The sequence below is a fragment of the Pectinophora gossypiella genome, chromosome 1 (genome assembly GCF_024362695.1).
Source record: "Pectinophora gossypiella chromosome 1, ilPecGoss1.1, whole genome shotgun sequence".
NCBI lineage: Eukaryota > Metazoa > Arthropoda > Insecta > Lepidoptera > Gelechiidae > Pectinophora > Pectinophora gossypiella.
Genome location: NC_065404.1, coordinates 13,025,433 through 13,050,481, shown reverse-complemented (window position 1 = coordinate 13,050,481; position 25,049 = coordinate 13,025,433). Strand labels below are relative to the sequence as shown.

Sequence of the window (25,049 nt, the reverse complement as noted above, 5' to 3'; positions counted from 1 at the left end):
CAATGAGGTCCCGACTAAAATAGAGTCGGGACTTAGCATATGAATAAAGTGGACAAAAGACCCCTTTGCGCGTCCATGGCGAAATTTTATTAATTATGCGGCGACCAGTTCGGTATGCTTCCATCAATTTGTAATGCACATCGATTATAACCAGATATGGTTGGTTATCATGAGATGATGAGATGGCCAATGGATCGCTTAGTCTACAGACTAGAAGGGTTTTTAGACGTAATAGAATGACGTTTATTTTGATTAATTTTATGTTGACGTCTGTGATGTAATGGTATAGAATAAAGAATAGTAACTACTATGTTTAGAACACAGAGTTTTACCTCACGCGTGTTAGCGCACACAAGCAAATTTTTCTGCAATTTAAATTTTATGCAATTTTACTCTTTATTTCAAATTTAATTTTTATTACTTCTTTATTTCGAAAAAACTAATATCTTCATTTTAATATGGATTATTTCTACTAATTTTGAAAGATTACTGTTAAAGCATTGTTGAAAAGATGGCAACATTGAAAATCATTGGATGTGATTTGTTGTGTGAACTTAGCGTGAAGTGAACGTTACTTTGCCTAATTGAACAAAACGTCAAACAATAAAAATTAAGTAATATGATCAATTGATGACAGGTTTAAAAGGCGACTAGGACAGAGCAGTTCGAGTGACAAGCACAGTGGTTGTGAATAAAATATCGGCTGTTAGTTGGAAGGTTGAGCATTTGTTCACACACGGTAAGAAATGTCTGTTAAACACCTTGAACGCTAAACCAGTTGGAATCCCGATCGCATCAGTTTAACCACAAAGGAAAACATTTCAAGAAAACTTAATGCCCGATAAAAGTATTTTAGGAAACATTTCATCCTACCCTATAATAAGATTTTGTCTCAGATCAGATGCACAGAACAGAAATGGACGGCTAGTAGTTTCTATAAACATGTATTATAATGGCCCCGATTCCTGGAGACACCGCCTAATTTTATTTTAAGTTATATCCGTCATTTTCATATCCGTCGAAAAGGAAAGGGACGGATGATTCACAGCTCTTAATTTTAGGAAGAATGAGTAAATTAATGTGTCGGGTTATTGACTGACGTAAAATTTTTAGACGGTTGGTTTAGATTTGTGCTTAAAATTGACGTGTGTTCCATAAATTTTATGCTTGTCGATTACCCGTCCCTTTCCTTTTCGGCGGATAAGAAAATGACAGATATAACTTAAAATAAAATTAGATGGTATTTACAGGAATTAGCACCAGTGACTTTTATTTAATGGATAAAAAATTACATTAACAGACTATGAAAACCATTACCAATAACAAAAACTGTACGCAAATTGCATATTACGGCTACTATACGAATGTACTATCAGCGAATCGAAATCATAACCGTTGAAATTCAATTTTAATATTGCAGTCGCGGTGAGAGATTGAATTTTGATACGTTCGGCCAGGGCGGCATTCAACGCCGCCCGAGCGTGTTGCACAGTGGGCTCATCGCGGACTTTTGTGGTCAAAATTGCGTTTTATTCGTGAAAATAATTCATTACATTTATCGACCGATAGAGTTGTGGAATTATTCAATTCTTAAAAACATTTATAAGTACCTAATGTGTTTTCTTTACTTCTCGGACAACTTGATCGTCTAATTTTTGTCTATTTACTTATTTATTCAACAGCTTAATCTGCCGTATAGTAATCCATGTAATGACGATAATCCATTGTTATTTCGCTAAACAAACACAAGTATCCCATCTTAGGCAATGAAATACATTTTTTACTGATTTTCTTTAACTAACCCCTTAGTGTTGCTCATTTGTCTGACCAAGTTGCGGATTCTAACCAAGGCAAATCTAGAAAAAGTCATGCCAAAAATTCGCCAAAAAATATTTGCCCCGTGAGAACGACAACGCACCCACTGTGCAGTTCGCCACGGGGTCTGTAGAGAGAAATCATAAAGGCGAGAGATCAAACGACTGACTTGCGGCCGATAACGAAATGATACTCTTTGCAGTATGGTGGGTGACCACGCTCAATGTGATTAGCGACGTAGTTATACGTCCTCGAATAAGTGGACCTAAGTGTACTTATGTCAGACTCTTGTAATGTACTCGTATATTCTTATATACGAGATATTTAGGTATTTGTAATAGGGATAAACTAATGAGGATTACTTATGCTACACAGGGTGTTAGTGACATCGTAACGAATACTGAGGGAGATAATTCAGACCATGACTCTGAGTTAATATCAAGTGGAATTTTCCGTCGCAGAATTCATGTTTTTTAGTTTTTTTTTAAACTTAGAATTGAAAATTTCTATACTTTTGCAATGGAAAATTCCACTTGATATTAACTTAGTGATATCAAGCGGAATTCCCTGTCGAAAATACGTGAAAATTTTAGTGTCTTTTTAAATTAATTTCAGTTCCATACTTTTGCGAGGGAAAATTCCACTTGATATCAACTCAGTATCATGGTGTGAAATATAATTTTCATGTATATTTTCATGTTTAATTTTAATATATAATTTTCTTCTTTTTTTACGATTCAAAAGGAGTAAATAGGTTGTAGTAACAGTGATTGCGGTTTACAATGGATGATAAATAAATTTGATTTTGGTTCCTGGCCATACAACGTATATCTGCTGCTTGCGGGCTATGTATTTTAATGAGATGTAATGTAATATTTTTAACAAATGTGTTATATTGTTGCAGATTTGACGGAGCATCTTGGTAAGTTACTGTCAATAAATCTTGTTATTTTACTCTATACTTAAGGAGTATTAAGTATACTCGCCATCGAAAATATGTGTAGATTTTGTAATGAAAGTTCACTGTAAATATGGAGTTTTACCTACTTATGTAAAAGTGTAATAAATTCGTCACTACCTATGTAGTGACGAATTTATATACACTGAGGCGACATGTAGATTGTCTTGATTGACATATTGTCTTCTTAAAGACACAATGAAGTGTTGTTGTGAAATAAGAACTACGTTGAGTTTCTCTGAACTGAAATAAAGAGTTTTTATTAACTCATTTCTTTTATAAGTAATTAAATTATTTCTATACTTAATAACTAAATCTCACCTGAAATAGATAAACAACATTCGAAGCAAATAATTTCATATTCAGAATCTATCTAGTTTTACATAACCTCTTCTAGAAAATAATTGTATATGTGTGTTGTGGTTTGTCCGATATAATCGTTTTTTATTATTATTTGTATGTCGTTTGTATGTCGTTTCCATATCTCGGATATGTGGAGTCCCGGACTTTTGGAAGGCCTGTGTGGGGCCGAACTGAACACGTAGAGGCCGTTAAGATAATGTAATCTATTTAAATGTTATTATTATATTATATTAGTACGAGTATTAATAAAATTCTTCAAAGTCGTATTGAAAAACGGTCTCTTAGTATTTCCTGCGTATGCAATAAGGTTTTAGCTATGTTATGTTACGTTGAAAGGTTAAGAATATGAATTGACTTTACTTTAGTAATAAGTGCCTAGTAGTAAGTGTGAATCAAAAGTCCAGCCCACTTAGCCGGCCAGCTAGCCGCAGCATCCTAGTGACGTCACAAAGCCGCAGCCGTCACCATGTCAAGTTCGTACCACGTACATATTTCGCTAAAGCGCTGCTACAGTAACAATAATGGCTCAGTCTCTATTGTTTGGGCCCGTGGCACATTACGCTTTTGTCTCTGCCCTCCTCCGTTCCTCACAATGCGGCCAGGAAACAAGTGAGCCTTTATTTCGCCTCTTTTTGTCTCGGAGTATCGCTGCTTATTGTCTTCATTCGATTGTTCGGGGCTCTTCACAGGGCACATTGTTGTGGACTCCAGTTACTGCTGAGTCGGCGGATGTGCATGTACCCCTAACATTTTGTTGGACACTGCAGTTTTTGTTTGACGGCCGAACTGGTGTATAAGTTTTTTATGATGACGTAATAATTCTAATATAATCTTATCTTCTCTAGCCTATTTTTATCCCACAACTTACATCTATAACAATAAAAGAAGAAGAATATACGTGTCTTATTTGATTAGAATCAAGTAGTGGTTTCCAATTATAATATCAAAGTATTTATTTCAATATTCGATGATATCATTATCAAAAGATTATTTAAATTAAATGATCGTAGAATACACATACACACATAACCAGCCTATATACGTCCCACTGCTGGGCACAGGCCTCCCCTCAGTCAACCCGGGGGGATCGTAGAATATCTATTTGGAAATCACAAAAAAATAATATTGTAATTTTATTTTATTAAAATAAAATAATATTTTCAAAATGTGAACAACTTGCACCTTACGCAGATCCTGCCGTGTTTCGCACCCCAATTTTGGAGTACGCTTCCTATTGTAGTGGCTGTTATAAGAGTTGCAGCGGGCACAAGACTGCATGTTTGACCCTATCGATCCTCTTTATCTGCAAATGATACAAGTTGCATCTCCTCTAGTTAGCATTGTTCGCGCGGGCCCATTGTATGGGCTCTTTGTCCCGGCACGCCCCGTTTTTTCCTTTTCGCTTTCGAAGCGATATGGCGCCTGAAAACTAAGGGCCCGTCTTACAAGGGCTGCCATGTAGCTCTTTGTTTACATCTTGCGGCTTAATTTTCTTTAAAATGAAAATAAAGGATATAAACTGAATTTGTTACTTGAGCCCTTTTCCTCATCAACAGGGAAAGCGCAGAATCTACAGCATTGTGCTGTCAGTTGCTCTACCGTGCGACGGTGGAATATTTGAAAATGTACCGGTCTTACATTTCTTCTCGTAATCTTTCCCTTTGTATTAAAATGCATATTTTTTAAAGGAAACTGTAAATAAAACAGTGTCATAGACCCCTTACAGGATTCAAACCTGCACTGTAAAGCACGCAGTCTACCACTGAGCCATTACCTACGTCTTTTCTTCGCTTCAATACGTGACAGAATGAAAAGTTAGCAGCGTTACACGTGAAAGAAACGAGAAAGTCGCTTTGATTTCCATGCGGTAAAAGCAAACAGTGGACTAAGTTAAATATTTCTTTAGAATTCTATTCATATTCTTCGCTATAAACGCATGCACATCGCTAAAATATTCTTGGAGCGTCGTCGTCGGCGGAGGTCTTTTGAAAATCGCCCTCGCGCGTCCCTTTCGCGGCCCGTTCATATTTCCCGCATTTTCCATACACAATATTGCGACTGAGGCGCTCCTCAAGTCTCCAAATAGTCCATTGACGAGCGCCGAGCAAACTCGCTATAGCGAATTAACACTATTCATGGGAAGTTTTCAAAGAGGACTACTCTCATACAATTTGGTGGCATTCATAAAGATTCACTCCTTAGCTAGCTCGATGAATGGCTTTATGAATAACGCTCCGTTTTAGCTAGAGCGTTGATGTATTCTCGTATTGAAGATTTAATTTCAAAGACTACTAATTTCTCATTCGTGTTCACAGGCGGTTTTCATAAGGCGTCGACCGGCGAGCCCTTTATTAGTATCTATAGATATTGCGAAAGATATTGTTTAATGTTTCTAAGCGAGAGAGATTGTGAAATAAGAAATAAGGGTAAGTACCTACGAGTAGTAATAGGATTTCGATAAATGATTAACGATTATAAAAGTAATTTCGTTCGTGATTAAATGTATGGGCACGATGTTCGTATTTGTTTGACATGGCAATACAAAGCTGAATAAAGTATTAGAATTATACATTACTTAGTAGTTTCAGTTATATTGTAGAATAAATGTTTGATAATATAGCATAGTAATAAATTATTAACAACTTATGACGCGTTGCCAGATCACCCGCTATCACCTAGTGTCGTAATTGAATGCTCTAAACAGGGTGTTAGTGAACGAAAACTTTGAGGGATGATTCAGATCATGATTCTGAGTTGATATCATGTAGATGTCACTACACCAACCACTACACCCTGTACAAAAAAACGATAGATATGATATATGAAGTAAGTACTATAAAATAATAACCACCGTACTTCAAATTACCGACAAGAGCACAGTACAGCACTTTATTTACAACACCGAATTACAGTGCCATTAGCTAGCCCTCGACGAGGCTAGGAACAATTACATCGCGACAATACCGCGGCGGCGCGGGCGCGTGTCGTAAGCACAAGAGCAAGTACATAACTAGCAGGAAGCTATCTTCAGAGAACGGCAGACTCGGCTTGTTTTTGGGTTAATTCTTTCACTTACGCTTATGCAGTGCTCCCGACGAACAGATTATTCTAGCCATAGCGGCTAATCACCTCGCGACAACAAACACTTCAGAAATCCCGATGCGGACCCCGCCGGCGTGGTCGACGATTTCCTCCATTCAGCGCTTCGGCCTCTAGGGTCGATTAAATCTTTCACATATAATCCTCTCAGATGACGCCCTCAGCCGAGGTTCGCGCCCAACTGGGCACCCTGTTGTCTTAAATTTGTACCGGGTGAGAGCCCTCAGCGCTCCTCATTAGTCCGGCTAAGTAGTTAATGCCATTTACGGAAAATCTACAATAAAGTAAAAAAGCTTACGCACTGCATTAAGCCTTTCAACACCGTAGTAAGTAGGTACCTATGTATTTCGACCACGAATGTTTTTGCCTGTAATACAACTATGGTCAAATTGGCTAATCAATCTGAGGAAAAATATCTACTGACTGCTATTAGTGATGTACTAATCAACAAAACTCCAGCAGGTAGTGAACTGGGGGCGAACTAGATTGCATCTTATCACTACGCGTGAGTAGCTATTTCTCTAAATGTGTTTATTCTGTATGAAAGTAGGTACGATTAGAACTCTAACATAAGCAACCGCTTGCTCCAACAGTGCCCTAACTTGCTAATAAGTGAGTCTAGTTTAGTGATATTTGCGAGTGCACTGACTCTGTTGCTGCTTCTCATCTGTACTGCCGGCCCTCCTAGACCGAGATATTGAGCTGTTGTACATACGCAAACACACGCAACCTGTATTCAGTAATGTCCTACGAAGATAGCTTACTTGTCTTTAGTAGGCAGTCGCTTCCGAAACAGTTGTTACAGCCGATGAAAGAACTCGCCGAACAAAAGCGTCCAATTGTGTTACTACCCAGCTTTGTCTCCCCACGAATAGGGAAATGCCTTGAATTAAGAGTAGGACGGTTTATAGTTGACATATTTTTCCATATTTTGTGGCTATAGGTATCAATCCGGCTACCACGATTTGCGGGTAACAAAAAAACGACGCGATCTTTCAGTTTCTAACCTCAATTGCCTCTAGTTTAATTATACAAACCCATTTCAACAAAAATATTGTCGATTCACTATAAAACTTCCCACCGCTAAGGTTTCACTATAGAGCACCTTCGAAAGAAGGCTAACGAGCCCGTACAAGCTTTTCAACGGAGTAAGATTCATGAATTCACATCCTTAATAACAAATCATAGTCACAGGACCTTTCAGCCATCTTTCAGGCATCTGAATGGTGTTAATTTACTGCTGAATTGGCACAACTCCCGGGTGTAAGCCTTCAATGGGAGATTCGGTCGACACAGGCACGAAATTGTATATGGAAAATGTGGAAAACATAAATAGAGGCTGCGAAAGCTCTAAAGGAGGGTGATTTTGTAAAGGCTTCAGCTGTTTTCAATGGCCCACTGTTTAACATTGCTCATTGAGCGATATTTTCTGTTCCCTTTTGAAAACACGGGACTATAGCCACTCTAGGCAAGGGAACTTTTTAAACATCTTCACTTGCCGAATAAACTTGTTGTTTTCCATTTGAAAGAAAACGAAATCTTACTTTTGAATGGAATTCTCGACAAAAAGTGCACAACCAGAAAGGTTTGAACTTTTCGGATTTCAAAGCCATTGTGCTACCACTTTGTGTTTTATGACTAGGATTTTTTTTTTCATTTTTTTATATTCAACTCCATGATTGAACTCAACCTTGAATAGAATGAAATTGTGAAGAAAACTTTATATTTTTTATAAAATCTATGGAAAGTGGTTATGGTAAAAAAATATTATGGTTCAAAAATTTGACAGCATCCTTTTATACTTACAATCAAAGGTTAAACTTACAATAACAAATCTTTTATTCAAAAAGCATTCACGACATTTTTGGTGTTATCATGAATTTGAATGGCGGTGTTTCTAAAACGATATACAGTTATTAGTTTATCACTCCTGGGCAATCAGGTAAGGTGGTCAAAATAGGCTGGCCTCATAAAGTTGAAATACAAGTGATAATCGTCAATGAAGTTTAAAAACGTACTGAGGCCGACACCGCCACCGCCGCCTCCACCGCCTTTACCTGTTAGAGACTACAAAAGTTCCAAGATGCCATATTTAGGCAAGAGGCCTTTTAAAGCGAAATTGCCTTTTAAATTCAAAAACCCTAGGCGTGTGGAACCTCCTATAATATACAACGAGATAGCATACACATTGGAGCCTAAGCGCTTCGACTGCAGATCCTGCTTTAAACACATAACTGCCAAATGTGTAATAAAAGTGGTAGCAATTACGGCTTTTGTGCTTCTTCAGATAATTGTCATTACAATGTTCGTCAGCGCAGGCGACTACAAGGTGTTGACTCTTACACCAGAACTGGAATTTTCATTTTGAAACTGTTTATAATAAAGTCGATCAGCTGATTGTGATGTTTTAATTTCGGAAAGCGCACAATTCTGTTTTGTAGTGCGTTTGACACGATTTGGTTAGGAACAATCTTTTATCATCGTTCTTACTGAGGATAGATAAGCATCACGCATGTTTCTCCGAAAGGGTAGGCAAAGATGTACATAAAGTCGTATTCAGTGGTTCCGAATTAACCAACTAATGTTGGGAATTTATATTATTATGCTAAATTGTAGACCAAAGATAGCATAAAGTCACGGTAGTCAAGAAGAGAGTCAAGAAGTCACGGTACATCCATCGCAAGATGAACTGAGTACCCACGCTTCACCAAGCTTTAGAACCCAAGCCAGGATCCAAACCTGTGACTCTAACTATGACACGGATTCTATTGGTCTGGTTTTGTAGCCACAACTGATCTTGATAAACCTAGTCATCATCTTTTCACAGAAGCGACTGCCTGTCTGATCTTACAACCCGCGAAGGGAAAACCATCACATACCTCCGAAATGCATTTCTCGGGAATGTAGGTTTCCTCACGATGTTTTCCTTCACCGCTGAGCGCGTGATAATCATTTATGATCCATACATGAATTCGAAAACAAATTCGACAATCATTGGTTTAGGCCTGTGCTGGATTCGAACCTGCGACCTCAAGATGCCTCTTGAGGTTGCAGGTTCGAAGCGTTCTACCAAACTGGGCTTCCACGGCTTGATGTTGATAAAGCTAGTGGTGACCAATATATTGCTTTGTATTAGTGAGAACTTAGTATTTGGACTCGTACGTTTTGGGGTAGATTTTATTAAATACATGTCCAGTTTTCCTTGCAGCTAGTTTTTCTTAGCTATACGAGTTGTGAGAAGCTGCAGCAGCTTTAGGCATATGAGACGTTAAGTAAAAGTTGACGATTCAAAGTGTAACGTTACCAACTGAATAAAGATATTTCTGAATTTGAATTTTTGAATAAGCAACGGAAGGCGTTCATGTTTATAAGTAATAAGTGTAGTATTGCAACTGATGAGTGTCTCATATCTGATAGAATAAGCTGCGCTCATGAATGTCAATAGCAAGCGCCTTCAATTTCTGCCCATTCAGCCGTTTTGCCTACAGTATCGCCAATCGCCATGCTGTATCATTTCCGAATCCGACGCGTGATGCCTGTTCGAATTTCATAAATTAAGTGTAGGCACGAAAAAAAGGTGCGGAATAGGTGTATATTATACAGGTTGTTACTGACATCGTAACGAAAACTTTGAGAGATGATTCAGACAATGATTCTGAGTTAATATCAAGTGAAATTTTCCGTCCCAAAGGAATGGAACTGAAAATAATTTAAAAATGCACAAACATCGTCATGAAATTTCCGTACGGAAATTCTACTTGATATCAATCATGGTCTGAATCATCCCCCTCAGTATTCGTTGCAGTGTCACCCTGTATACTATACACTTCTGCCTATCCCTTTGGCGACACACATGTCGTTGTGTTGTGTAAATACCAATAATAATTTGCAATGAGTCCCTTTTTATTATAGTGTTGAAAAAATAGAAAGCTTTTTTGGGATGGGTGGTTTAGTTTTAACGGCAATGGGGTAGTAACCTAGTACTAGTTTATCATGTCAAACTTCACAAGACATCAGCCAATAGTGACTGCTAATTTGAATCTTTATTAAATTCTTTTGACTTCACTCTCAGCTCCACCCACCTCAGCAAGGGATTGAGTAGATATACAGCGTGTTAGTGGTATCGTAACGAAAACTTTGAGGGATGATTCAGACCATGATTCTGAGTTAATATCAAGTGGAATTTTCCGTCACAAAATTCATGTTCTTTTTTTGTGTTTAAATTATTTTCAATTCTATACTTTTGCGATGGGAAATTCCACTTGATATTAACTCAGAAAAGTGTATCGTATACGTTAGGATGTCACTTACACCTCGTACAAGTACGTACAGGTAGTCATACATGTGCGTATGAGTGTTAGTGACACTGTAATAAATACTGACCATGATTCTGAGTTGATAATATCATGTGGAATTTCCTGTCGGTAAATTCATGAAATTTTGTTAGTGACTTTTTATTTATTTTCAGTTTCATACTTTTGCGACGGGAAATTCCACTTGATATCAACTCAGAATCATGGTCTGAATCATCACCCTCAGTATTCGTTACGATGTCACTAACATCCTGTATACTCGTGTACCTAATTTACGCATATTGAATTAATATTCCCTATGGAATACACAACATCAAAAAATAAATAAAAAACAGCAACAAAGATGTCCCGAAAGGAATTTGTAATTCTTCAATCCTAAAGGAATGATAAATGGAAATAAAGCTTTCAGCACATTGTATCTATTCAACAATAAAAATATCAAACAATAGAATCAAAATCGCGTCTTTATTTTACACTGTAGCACAGCGGTCGGTGAATTCGTAATTTCTTTGATTCCCGCCCATTGTGCGACTGATAAAAGCGACACTTTCAGTCGCTCCCGTCTGAATGAACACCATTATACCGACACAAAAGTGGATATTCCAAACAAAAACATCATTGCCGCAGTTATTACGCCGCGTAAAAAACAATTCGGACTATATTCCATTATGATTCGGAACAATGTAGTTGGTGGAAATGTATTTTGTCGCAAATATCGCGGGATGCCGGCTTTGTTCACCCCTGACGAATTGAAGACAACAAAATTACCTTTCAGTACTCATAAAAACTTGGAAAAAGTAAAGCTAGGAACGTGAAAGCTTTACATCAGCAACATACAATAATGATATTTGAATCTAAGCAAAATACATATGGAGAAGTAATTATAAACTATTGCTCTAGTACTAATATTTCTCAAAGGAAGAATAAATTAAGTAATGCGTGTATGATTTTTCAGCAAGTAGTTCAAATTAAAATTTAAATTCAAAAATATCTTTATTCAATAGGTAACATAGTTACACTTTGAATCGTCAATTTTTACATAACGAACGTCTCATCCGCCTAAAACTACTGCAGCTTCTCACAACTTGTAGTAATTATAGTATTCTAAAATGTCGTGACAATAAACTTGACAAAGGCAACTTATCTTTACATGACATAAACAGCCTAAGACGTCCTACTGCTGGGCACAGGCCTCCTCTCAATCACCCCGAGGACTTATGGAGCATAATATTCCACCACGCTCCACTGTGGGTTAGAGTAGTAGAGTTACCTTTACTTCATATAAAAGACATCAACGGGATATTTTTCCTTATACGCTAAATGTAGAGTAAATAATTGCAAAACTTATGTAATGTATTACTATGAGCTTATAATTAATTAATTATTAGGAAGACAAATTAGTGAAATCCAAAAATTACACGCTTTATTTCACTTCATTAGTTCTACACATACAGCAACACGGGCATCAGCTTAAGTGTTCAAAAACAATGACAGATTGGTAGGTAAGTCCAGAGTAGGTCCAGAGGTTGTTTGTAATCCAGTACCTAATAAAAAGCTTTTAGGGTGGTATTAATAAACGAATCTCAGCTGAGACTGCCCTCAAGATCATGCTCAAGTCTTTGTTTTTATATGAGAACTGTCACAATGACATGATCTTGAGGGCAGTCTTGAAGCTGAGATTAGTTTATTAATACCACCCTTAGTAAAGTTCAATGTGGTGAATTTATACTTTTTTTTCACGCGGGTAGCGCCATCTAGTACAGATTTTCAGGTCTATTTAGTTCCCTTTAAGACCACTAGGTGGCGAGTTGTAGCCATCCATTCGTACTGTTCGGCTCCGGTGAACCAAAATTGTGAAGGAAGTTTTAGTTGAGGAATACAGATGGCGCTTTTGGCAATTTTCCTCTTGTATTTTATCTAGTCCAAATCTACCATCTTTATCCATCCGCCGCCAATTTGATAGGTTTTATTTTGTTTATTATAGGTGCCTACCTTAATTATGAATCTTTTAAAAGATTAATGTGATAATTGTTATTAGAATTTATTAACCTACGTAAGAAATGGCAAAGGGCAATGACATTGTAAATACCTACCTACTTGTTCGATATTCACGTAGGTCGTGCGTAGGTATTGTCTACTCGATCGTATAATAAACAATTTATATACTTACCTACTAGGTACCTGGATAATCAAAAGATTGTTGATTTTCCTTCTCTAATATAGCGGTCTCATTTGCGTTTTATGCAATCTTGGCTGCAAGTTTTACTAACTACCTACCTATTAGCGACAGGTCAATTTGCTATTTATCAAAGATCGTAGGTAACCAATTCCTTTGTTTTTGGCATGACGCCCGCAACCAAAATTGTTTTCGACACGAAAACGTGACGCGATCAACTTTATTATTTACCGCCGTGTTGCTGACAAAATTATCACAAACACTTCGCAGGCAGGACTAAAAACGTTGTCTATTTTTATTTTTTTACAACTCACGAGTTATTTCCAGTCAACAAGTAGGCGTTTATTACTTGCTGTGTTGTTCGAAGCATGATTAGCACGTTAGTTAACTCGCTTCTTTGTGGAATGGAAATGTTTTGAAATAAAAGAGCTTTCTACATATAAAAATATTTTATTAAAAACATTTTGGTAACATTTAATAAGAACACTTAGGTAAAAATAAATCGACCTCAAAATTATTTCAAAAGAACAGCCTGGACTGGAAGTTCACGGAGGAAGCCGGAACAGCAAAAACTAAAATAAATAAAAACAATGATAACACTCTAGGCAGAGACATGTCTAATTGACAACCAGAATTAAGGCATCGCAAGAATAATTATTTAAGTACGATAAAATACCTACGGCTATTATTATAATTACAACAAATAAACGTCTAGTGTGTATCGTTCAGTTGCGTGTGCACCGCAGCCGCGGCCGCAGCCGCAGCGGCGCACACTGTCGCGACCCTGTGCACTGTACACGTCTCTTGGCAGGGGGCTTACATCGAGTATTATTGCCACTAACATTATTCACGTCACTCACGAGACAGTTGCTTGCCACTACGCCGTTATTATACACTACTAAATACTAAAACATCCCAATTATACGAAGCTATGTTAAAATTTTACCTAACTAATAATAATATTAACATCTTCGGCTAATTTTGATACTAGAATGATATAACATCATCTCATATTGTACTCTTAAAATTACGCTGGATTAAACTGAGGAATTAACTCGTTATACATAATATTGCAAGCATTACTGAGATTGTGCACGTTACGTGAATTCATTAAATAAAGTAACAATTTAAACTTAAGTGTTAGGAGGAAGATTGCTTATACTGAAGTAAACAGTAGTAGTAGGAGGTGAGCGGGCGCCGAGTGGGGCCGCTCTCACATTATGTAGCTACGATAAAGGAACAGTCATAAAGATTAAATTACGAGCATTGGCACTTCATATTAAATCTTAATTACACTCTCGAAATAGCACTGCATATCAATAACCAACTTAAAAACTAAATTCAGATCAGTCATTTATGATATCACATCAAAATAAACAGGGAAATACATAATTATGTGATTATCGATTGGATATACTATATCATATATATTATATTCTTTTCAAAAGAGGTAATTTTCTTAAGGGTTACTAAAAATATTGAGCTCTGCGCCGCATGCGGCGCACTATATCACGATAATACGAGAACAACATTGAACCAATAAGTTTTGGTACTGGAGTTCGTCTCCGAGTTAATCTATTTCGCTAAACCTACATAATGCTTATCAGATATACATAATACACTCAGGACGCGCGGCCGGGCCGCCGCGGCCAGGGCGGCGGCGGTAGGGACGCCTCGTCTAGGCAAAAAACCCTCATTCCTATACAATTTTCTTTATAAAAATACTGTCATTTGACTACAGTTCATGAGAAAAAAAATATATCATAAATATGAATGAACAATAGATAAAATACAACATATAATATTATGTATAATATCGTGTATATGATTTGACTAAACAAAATAAAATGCATAAAATTGAAATGATTTAAACATTGTAAAATCACTTGAAGACACTTATCAATGGAAGGTACTAAATTGATATTTTAGAAAATTTTGTTAAATAAATAGCACAACAACCAAAATATTTGGCAATGTGGATTAAATAAACATTAACAACTACTACCCTCGGCTGCTAACTTAACACAAAACTGGAATGCAAGTATTGCATCGCACCTCGGCCTGTGAGTGGCTCGGGCTCCCACGCGGCCGCGCGAGCAGGGCCAGCGGGTTCACTATATTTTAGGAGACGTTCACAACAAGAGCTACTCGTAGTCTATAAAACTGTGCGTATCGCTCCGAATACTTTCTTTGAACTACATTCGATTGCAGCTTTGTCATAATATTAAATCTTAGTAAACTAAAAATAATCTGAATGCAACATTTGATTTTAAATAACCAATAACAACCATTTTGTGAGTATGTGTGACTGAGGATATAGCACACTTGTAGGCATTTGAAGACACCTCTCAGTATATTGTTCGACCTTGTGGGGTGTCTCCGTCACAGGCAACATAGAATCATAAATAGCTGCATTCTGAGATCCATGCTATATGTTCAGTCATAAGTATAACCCACTGAATCATAAATACATAAATAATAATTCTGTAAATATTTACCTAATTGATTACGTTTTGTGTTCATAGCCCAGAAAATTGATAACAGACAAACAGAAAAGTTGTGGCGATGACTAAAGATAAAGCGGTTGATAAAATGCAATGTAAATTTAGATCACGATAAACGCACCGGTTGGAGGTGACACAAGCTATTGACAAACAATATTGCAACAAATCAAACGTGGATGTTGGTCCCTTCCAAAATTTGCCAAACCTTAAGCGAATTCCGTATCAATATAAAGGAAATTTTGAAAACTACATACTGTATTGTCTCATATCAACATTATTTTATAAAAATAACTTTGTGGGAAATATGTCAACATTATTGTGTACAAATACTCCAGTTCCAATTTAAAGCTGATCACAACGTAGCAGAACTAAAGTTGCACAAAAGGACAGTATCAATTGTTATAGTTAGTAGTATGTTATACATTACTTACACATATCCAAGAGACTCATACTATTAAATATCTTGACTAAATTAAGAGACCACGAATATTACATTTTATATATGCACATAGATAGAGATATTGCCAGTCTGTTAACGACACTTACTATAATTTCACTAGAAACCCAGCATCTGGGCATATCAATGACTCAAACGTTTTAAAACGGTCTGTAACAACTACAAATACCTTACAATATCTAATCACTGCATTAATTTGTGATGATATGCACTGATAACCCACGTTGACTATGTTCCATATGGGCTCGTCGTATAATTAAATGAGTTGTTCTTGCCTTCGCGTTCGATCTATAGAAGTTCAATTTTTGGGCAATGTGTCAAGATTGTATCCTCTAGATTATATGTCATCACTATTATTATGTAATGCTCGGACGGTACATCCAACAATCATATTTATACCTTAAAATTATCCTACAGCTTGGCTTTAAATTCGTGCCTGTCTCGTCAAATCGTAAATTTAAATAACATCCGAGAAGCAGCCTTTTGGTTCAAACAATGACGATCCTACTGATAAATGACTGTGGAATATATCTAACTTATTATTTCTACAGACTAAAGAATATCATAAAACAATATTTAAATAGTTACTGTTACGATGTAATGTAATGGTGGGAAGAACTAGTTCATTATTTCTAAGTAATTGTCCATAATTTAAATATTGCTTTAAACTGTAACATAAAATGCAAGCTCCAAAATGATCAATCACTTGCATTTTACAGGTACTACATTATGATATATTGTGTAAACTAACATTAAAGTTAAATATGCACATTATACAAAGATTCTTTGGATAACAAACATTATCAAGTCTAAGAGGAACTAAGTGTAGCATAATATTTTACTTGTAATGGTCTTTAGTTTCACTAAATAAGTAATTGTCGACTCAGTCAATTTTAGAATGCTTTTCGTTCGAATCGTCGTTTCTTTTTCGATTAGGACCTAGAAATGCTGATTTGGAATAAGTCTGCAATTTTATGGCATTGCAAATTATGTAATAATTAAGCCTAAATTTATCACACAAAATAAATTAAAACAAAAACGAAATTAAATATCGTCACGCATGACATTCACAGAATTTGTCAAAAATTGCCTTGATTAAATTAAGATCACAGTATTAAGTCACGTTAAAATGTAACTCTACGAATGCGCGAGACGATAGCCACATAAATATTCCACAGTCATCTGTAGAACTGGGCCACAACAGGGAAACATACTTTATGTGGAATCTGCCTTGGCCAAAGTACCTACTCTTTTATTTGTAAATAATTTTTTATTTTAAGTAATAATCTATGTTAAAATAAAATAGGATTAACTATTGAGTGGAGAATTAATAATATTTGTACCTTAATACTTTTTGTGAAGATTACAAAGTTACTGTTTAAGTCATCAGCTTGCTTGTTAACTTATGATGCAAGCACCTTATTGTGATAGTTGGATTGGATTAGGTGTTGATATGCACCCTGATGTGTCCCAGTCGTACCTTTTCAATGTTAATTTGTTCAGAGTTTATGCTGACACATTGTCACATCAATCTGTGGCAGCAACAACCCATGAGAATCCGCATGTGCGGCAAGTATCCTTTACGTACTGTGTGCGAGTCCCATATGGTCCCAGCCGATGGTACTGGGAGCGGTTGGCAAAGAACAGTGCAGGGTTGTTCGGCGGCAGCACTGTGGCACGGTAGCTCCATCGCGGATCCGTGAGGTTAGCCATCAGGTTGAGGACATCACGTCCCTCATAGGACACTTTAGTGTCATCAAATGACTTTTCCTTCGGACGTGGCTGCGGCTGCACCACCGGTTCAAATATTTTCTGAAAATAATCAATACAATTTTAGACTGAATAAAATACTGCATTATGTTCACAGATATCTTATCTACTTAATCTATTTTGGTAACAACCTTTGTTTTTATTTGCAGTTAGTTGCTAATTGTGCGAAATCATAACACATGTGGCTCAAAATTTCCATTATCACACGTCAATATTGTACACAACATTGATAGCGTAAGACATTCGCCATTACGGAATATTATGAAAATAGCGAGGTCAAGGCCAGGACGAACGCAAACAAATGCGATTTTAGTGATATTAACTCACCTTCTCTGTTGTTTGAGGACTAGACGGGAGGGAGTCACTGTTGACTGACTCCGACTTGAGCGAACCCAGCGAGCCGATACCGCTAGATTCACTGGAGACAGACGGACTCGGGCTCGACTGAGACTGCGAAAGCCCCGCTATGTCTATGATATGCCCGAACGAGCTGAACGAGTTGAAGTTATCTGTCTCCAAGCCCGCTAGAGGTAGAGCAACGCTCAAAGCCATGTCTGCAAATGGAAAATCACAATTTAACTTCAATTACACGTGCATAATAACGCCACTGCGTGTGAACATTTATTAGCTATGTTGACAGAATCAAACGCGCCAAATTTCGGTCAATTATGATCACTTCACAGTCACTGATCGCAACACTCACCTCGCAATTAGAATTCGAATCAAAAATTACAAAACGACACTGAATGCAATGAGAAAAACAATAATTACCGAAAAGCGTAATCCCAAAAAGTACAAGCCTCGACGTAGTTGTAAAAGATCGAACATTTATGAAGTGAAGTTAGCTGTAAATTCTCGTTTGCGTGTGCGTGATGTCGGCGAGCGGCAACCGGAAACTGCTCCGTCGATAAAGCAGTTTACTGCGCAACAAACAAACAATGATAAAAATTAGGTAATTTTGTTGGATTTTCAATAAAATCATTATTTAAAAATAATACAGCATATGTAAAGCAAATATAGACAGTAATTATTTGCGATCTTCAATTTTGATATAAAAAGTATTGTGACCATTTTGACCTCTAACAGCGCCACCTGTACATCGTCATAAATAACAAGTTACGTTCAAAACTTGTTAATAGATGGCAGCACAAATTGTATGAGTTCCAGTGAAAAACATTAGATGGCGCTTTAAAGACTGTTGGCAGTTTCAACATGTTAGAACTACATCTAGTTCTAAAAAAAGTTGTAGATGGCGCTTTTTAAAAATGTTTAATCTACCAGTCAAATTTCATCTTGTTTGCGGTTTTATGAGTGGAAAACTGTAACAAATTATTCTTTGTTCTTTCAAAATGAAATAACCATTATTGTTATTTCTTGTTGCGAAGGAACTGTGGCTAGCCGTTTGCCTACTTCTTTCTCCCTCTTCATAAACTGCAAGGTAGAACAAAGGTAGCAGTGTCGCAACTAAAATATTAGTCAATCAATAGTTGGGAAACAAACGACTTTAGATGCCCAGCAATATCCTATCACATGAAGTTTCTAAACGGGCCCCATAACCACCCATCCAATTATAGGCCGCCCCGAATTTATTGAGCCTACCTGTCTTTGGATTCTTTAGAATAAAATTTTACAATGCTCGGGAAAGATGTAATCTTCTTCAATATTAATAATATAGATAATTAGAAAGGCTAAAAAATTTGTATTACTGGGGTTATGTAGGTACCTAAGCACCTAGAAGTCACCACTTAAATAAAACTATACTAAAAAATAGCGTTTTGTTCGATATTGTGGAGGTACTATTAGTGTATAGTAGATTAGTGTAATCAGTACTACTAATCAAATCAGTTACTTTTTACTAAACGTCAAAACACGAAATTACTATGGAATTTGTATGACAGAGCACACTGTGACGTCATAGAAACACGTGATAAAATGTCTGACATCACAAATTAGTTAAGTACCTAGTTAAAAGAAAATGTTTTTCGTAGTTTCAGATCTGTCTTTATTTAGTAAAATCAGAATTTCATAATTTATCTTGTACACGACCCAATTGTCCGTATTCTGCATGGTGCTGTTGATCCCGGCTACTATTTAAGTATTTACTTAAATATCTGCGTAGCCATTACAATGGGCACGCCATAGACCCTGTGGTGACTCAATAATAACCCGAGGAGGAGTCCAGAAATAACACGTACAATCAAAGAGCGAAGTGTAGTCACTGAGCCCAGTGAATTATTTGTAAACAGTAGTGAAATTATGAACCATTAGTTATGTTGTCATAATTATAAAATTTATGTTTTTGTAGGTGTTTTTGGTCTGTTACAGACACAGAAACGACATGTAACCAGGAGGTCTTAAGTGCAACTAGTTAATTTATTACTTTGCAAGACACTGATTGGACTTTTGCACCTTATCGTGCATTCGTTGGTCGCTGCCTACTCTAAATGTTAGTAAAGGCGTGTTCTTAGTATATGTAACTTATTTACCTCAACGGACAAACGAATGGACAACAAAGTGATCCTATAGGGTTACGGTTTTCCATTCGAGGTTCGGTACCTTAAAAACACTTTGTAGGACTGTCCCTTGAGGTCAGGACATTACAAGCTGAAATCAATTGATTATATTATCCGAATAATAAGATGATTCTGTGCTTCGGAAGGCACGCTAAGCTGGCTACTAGGTAGGTATTATTGAAGTAAGTTTAATGTCAGACTTACTATTATTAAACAGAATGACCAGTTCAGTATAATTATTAATTATATTTCAATAAGATAACATTTTACAATCGTCTCAATGCGCGGTAAGAATAAGATCTTTTAAAGTACGTAAGCTAGTGTAGTGAGGTTCATTAGCATAGTGATGTATCAGTCGATATTAGGCCGATCGATTATTTTCTATCTGACACCATAGATACAGATCATACAGCTGTGGAGCAGCGAAAGGATCCTGACTTGGCTCATTTATTTATTTATTATTTATAATATGGTAACATTTGTCTATGGTGTTATAAATATACCCACTCTTAAATCTTAATTTAACATACATAATTATAACACTTAGTAAATAATAAATAAACATAAAATAATTTATTATAAAACAAATAGATTGAAATTCAAAGCAATAGGCATATTTAGTATTTACATCCTGTTAGAAAAGAATCAATCAACATAATATCGATTGATAGGTACATCCCTATGCTAATGAACGTCACAACACTAGCGTATTTTGACAGATCTAAATGTTACCGCGCATTCGAGACGATTGTAAAATGTTATCTATATTGAAATATATAATCAATCTTCTTCTATCGTGTGGTTTGTGAGGTGGAGTACCAATCTCATCAACCCTGGTGTCAGGGTTAGGTACTATTGAGCCGCCAAAGGTCCCTAACATGGCTCATGTAACGACTAGGTACCTAAACACTTATTGTACTGAACTGGTAGTTATGTTTAATAATACTTAGGTAGGTATGTAAGTATTGGTTACTTTGACGATTCTTTTTTAGAATTTACTATAGCTCAATGGTAAATATAGGTAACCAGGTGCCTGCCGGTGAAGGTCCGAAATGAACGATTAATGAAAAACAATTTGCGGACTTTTGAATGAATGAATTATTTTTATTTCCGATCTAATTCTTTTACCATCACCACTTTTAGCTTTTACAGTAGGGGCCTACATAAGTACACATTGAAAAGAGTGGCTTCCATGAACTTTTTTAAATTAGGTGAGTTAGGGATTTATAGATTTTACTCACCCGATCTATAGGTAGGTACCTACTCATTGGAACAAAGAAAGTTAAGCTATAATAATAGAAAGAAATAGACGATTAGTTTCTTGTTAGTATGATGATGCAAACGACCAAAACATTAATTCGTATTCGAAAGTAATATAGTCAAAAACATATTGATAGATAAAATCTTTATTACTTACGTATAATAATATATTATTAACTATCAAAATAATCTAAAGATACTTAGGTAAACCTGCCTGTAGTCATTATAGGTACCCTACCTACTAGGTAGGTAGTTAATAGTAAATAAGTTACAGAAACCATAAACCTACCTGTTTATTCAAAGAAGATTCTTCTTAGAAGAAAAAGATTTATACCCAATTATATAGGTAGGTAGTTAGTTCCTAAATCTAATAGATAATAAAAGGTCTAATATGCCTTACTGGGTAAATGAACTTAAAGAATTTTACACTTAAATAAAATTAAATAAAGCCTAATAAGCGTAGGTGATCTAGGTAATTAGGTAGGTACCTAATAAATTGGTAGGTACTAAATAAGCGGTAAGTTAGTATGATCTTACAGCGCTCTGTTCTAAAGCTCGGAGGGTCGCGCTGGGTGAAAGACACTAGAGGTGTGCTAGATGCCTGTGACTTGTAAATACTTCTTATTCGTCACTTAACGGCGTCCGTTCAATAAAATAATAATAGTAAACAAGCGTGCAAATGGCCGGCGGGCGCGGGAGGGGCGCGGCGGCGGCGGGGGGCGGGCAGGTTATCGATTCGCGCGCGCGCGACACACTGTATCTATCCTCTCATCGATGCCCGGTGGCTGGCCCCACAGAGAAAGAGATAGGTTTCGCCGACTTTGATCCTTTTGTTTTTGGGCAGCGTCCGGCGTCGGGCGGGGGCTGAAAAATGTGAAGGGCTGCTGATTGGCCGCGCCGGGCCCGCCCTCCCCCGGCCCGCGCAGGCTTCGCGGCGCCGAGCCTCAGTTCAAGGGCGGTTGCCGACGAACACGCCGATTTGTTTGGGTTCCGTCTATTTATAAACCTAATAAATCCAAAGAATACGGCGATCTATGATTGCTCTCTGGCTCGTTTGCTTCACGATCACTGAATGTTCTATTTGGTGATGTAAACAAACCTTTAACAATAAGAGCTTTCTGTAATTGTATGAACTAAACCTTGTAACAAAAAATGTTAAGCCATATAAAATCGTTTTCATGAAAAATTTCAGCTGGAAAACTTTGAACTTTCGAACAATTTGTATGAAAACAATTAGGTAAATACTTTTGTACTTACTTTAAGATTTTAACTGAAATAATGCGGTTATTAGTCGTTTCATTTAATTTATTTATTAAGTATTTGAATAACGATAGCAGCTGATCAAAATATGTGGAGGTATACCTAACTTTTAGGATGACTTATTTGATATTGTTGCTTTATTCCTAAAAGGGTAGACTAGACACTCTTATATTTATAAAATTTATCTTTATAAGTAGTACCTAAGTGAATAAATTATTTTAGACCCATCGATCTAAAATGACCTTAACGCGACTCATCGGGTGCGATGCGTCGGGACGTATGGTGGCAGGGTACATAGGGTGTGCGGGACGATTTAGACATACCTATAGGTATATTTTTTACTTTTATGGTGTGGGTTGTGAGGTGAATTACCAACTTCATCAATCCTGGTGTCAGGGTTATTATTGAGCCGCCAAAGGCTCATGTAACGACTACTTACTTAACTCAACTTAACTTACTCAGTAAGTAGTAGGGGCGTAACGTGCCTTCCGAAGCACGGATCATCTTACTTTTTGGACAATCAGGTGATCAGCCTGTAATGTCCTAACCAAACTAGGGATCACAACGTGATTTTTGTGAATACGTCCCCACCGGGATTCGAAGCCGGGGCCTCCGGATCGTGAGCCCAACGCTCAACCACTGGACCACGGAGGCCGTATTTTTTACTTACACCGACGCATTGTGCGAATTATAAATCGCATAATGTAATAAGGCATTAAATCCACTATGACTCAAAGATTACCCGTTATACTCACAGAACCGACAATAGTTAGGTACATACTTACCTACCTATTTAGTAACAAAAAAAAACAAAGTATATTTTATGGCAGTGTGCTCGACTTGCCGGCTAGTGTACAGTTAGTCAAGTTCAGGTCATTGGTTCATGTGGATGAGTTGTGAACACTATGACAAGCGGAGCGGGAGCGGGGGCGATTTTAAAAATATTTTGAGGGGTCAGAGTAAAGCCATCGCAAGGTGAACTAAGTATCCACACCTCACTAAGCTTTCTGCTAAACGATGAGCTAGGTATATTATACTTAGTGCTACTGTCCTGTACTTGAAAAATGTTAAGCAAAAACATATAGGTAATACGTTGATCTGCTTATTATCTTGAATATGTCTTGGCATTGGCCTGCGCGATTTACACGAAAAATATCTACTTAATGCATAAACATAAATGTTTGTTTATATTATGATTTCAAAGGTAAAGATTACAGAAAATATTACAGGGAGAATATATATTACGCAGAAGTTAAATATGACAACTGAACGCGGTTGTAACGTGGTTCCGCGTTGAAATTGCTCCCACGTTGCTTTTAACCTGCTTCTACTTTCTAGTTGTGCCGAAAGCCTTAAAAGCGAGTTGTTTCTGTCTGTTTGCATCATGTTTGCAACTTGTCTACCTTATTAATCGCCTAATTTTTTCCGCTACGCTTTTTCATTTCCGCTTCTCGATGTTCTGTATATCCCCTTGTTTATATTTTTTTAAACACATAGGTGTGGTGTAGAGTATTATACACATAAGCTGCATATAAAAAAGTGTGTGCATTGTGCGCGTATCGTAGCATTGTTGATAGTGTTGTGGTAGTTTAGGCCGTTCGTTGGCTTAGCTTGATTTTTAGTCGTAGTGTGAGCAAGCAAGCAAGACCGTGCACGCTCTTATACTCCGGACTTAAGTATCTCTCATGGCGAGGTAAATCAAGCTCCCTCCAAGCTCTTATTGGTGTTCGGCGGAGTGTCCAATGTCCATCTAGTATTACTTATTGTTTATTCTATGCTTAAGCACAAGACACGCAGAGGAAATAAAGGCAGCATTTTGGATCAGGAAGCGAGATTTGTATGAAACCGTTGCATCGCGCCCATATTACCTACTAAGCGTATACTAACATTAAAGTAGTAAGAAAAACTCCCTCTTGAAACGAATTCCCGGTTCCGCCTATGAGTGTCTAAGGAAACTTGTTTCCATAAACTTTTGAATTGAAATCCTTAGCTTTCGTTTTTTAATATTTTAAGACATTGAATTACTTATACTCCTGTGTTTTTGGATGTTGAAATATATTTGAGGTAATTGTTTCAATAGTCAGAATATTTGAGGTAATTGTTGTGTAGTTGTAGTACATATGACAGTCTCGTGTCATTTATGTAAAGAATTTATATACTTCGATAGAAATTCGCAAATCTGATCTTATGTAGAGATTAACATTATAATTGGTAAGTACTTTATACGTTTATCTATGGGCTTTATCTTTACAATCGGGAGTTGCGCGTAGTTTTCATGGTTTAAAACAAAAGAAAAATCTAATTTTCAACTGACGTCATTGATTGTCATCTTATCTGTCAGACAAACGTTTCGAATTGCGCAAGGAAAAAACCGACAACATATTTGTTTGCTATACACTTTGAATGTATTATGCATGTCAGTCAGATAACCTTAGCTGATTACTGTGGTATAAAATACAAAGGAGCAAACACGTTTAGTTTATTTATAGTTTCAGTAGTTACGTACCTATATCGTGTATGTTGTATCGATACCACGACACCATTAGCCCGTGAAGCTCGGT

At 36.8% G+C, this 25,049-nt stretch overlaps 1 protein-coding gene across 3 annotated transcripts; it reads right to left on the bottom strand.

Moving 5' to 3' along the window:
- Window positions 1-13,154: 13,154 nt before the first annotated feature.
- Window positions 13,155-18,359, bottom strand: LOC126367167 (uncharacterized). Of its 3 annotated transcripts, XR_007566470.1 has the most exons (4): window positions 18,227-18,359; window positions 17,783-18,009; window positions 13,405-17,497; window positions 13,155-13,296 (listed from the first exon to the last, which is right to left on the bottom strand). XR_007566470.1 is itself a non-coding variant. In XM_050010617.1 (3 exons), exons 2-3 carry the CDS (start codon window positions 18,005-18,007, stop codon window positions 17,213-17,215), a joined length of 510 nt encoding a protein of 169 aa, XP_049866574.1. In that variant the 5' UTR covers window positions 18,008-18,009; window positions 18,227-18,359; the 3' UTR covers window positions 13,155-17,212. The 3 variants fall into 3 exon arrangements, 2 of the variants coding, with proteins under 2 accessions (XP_049866574.1, XP_049866638.1); XM_050010617.1 differs by having other exon boundaries at window positions 13,155-17,497; XM_050010681.1 differs by having other exon boundaries at window positions 13,155-17,497; window positions 18,159-18,324.
- Between the last annotated feature and the right edge of the window lie 6,690 nt (window positions 18,360-25,049).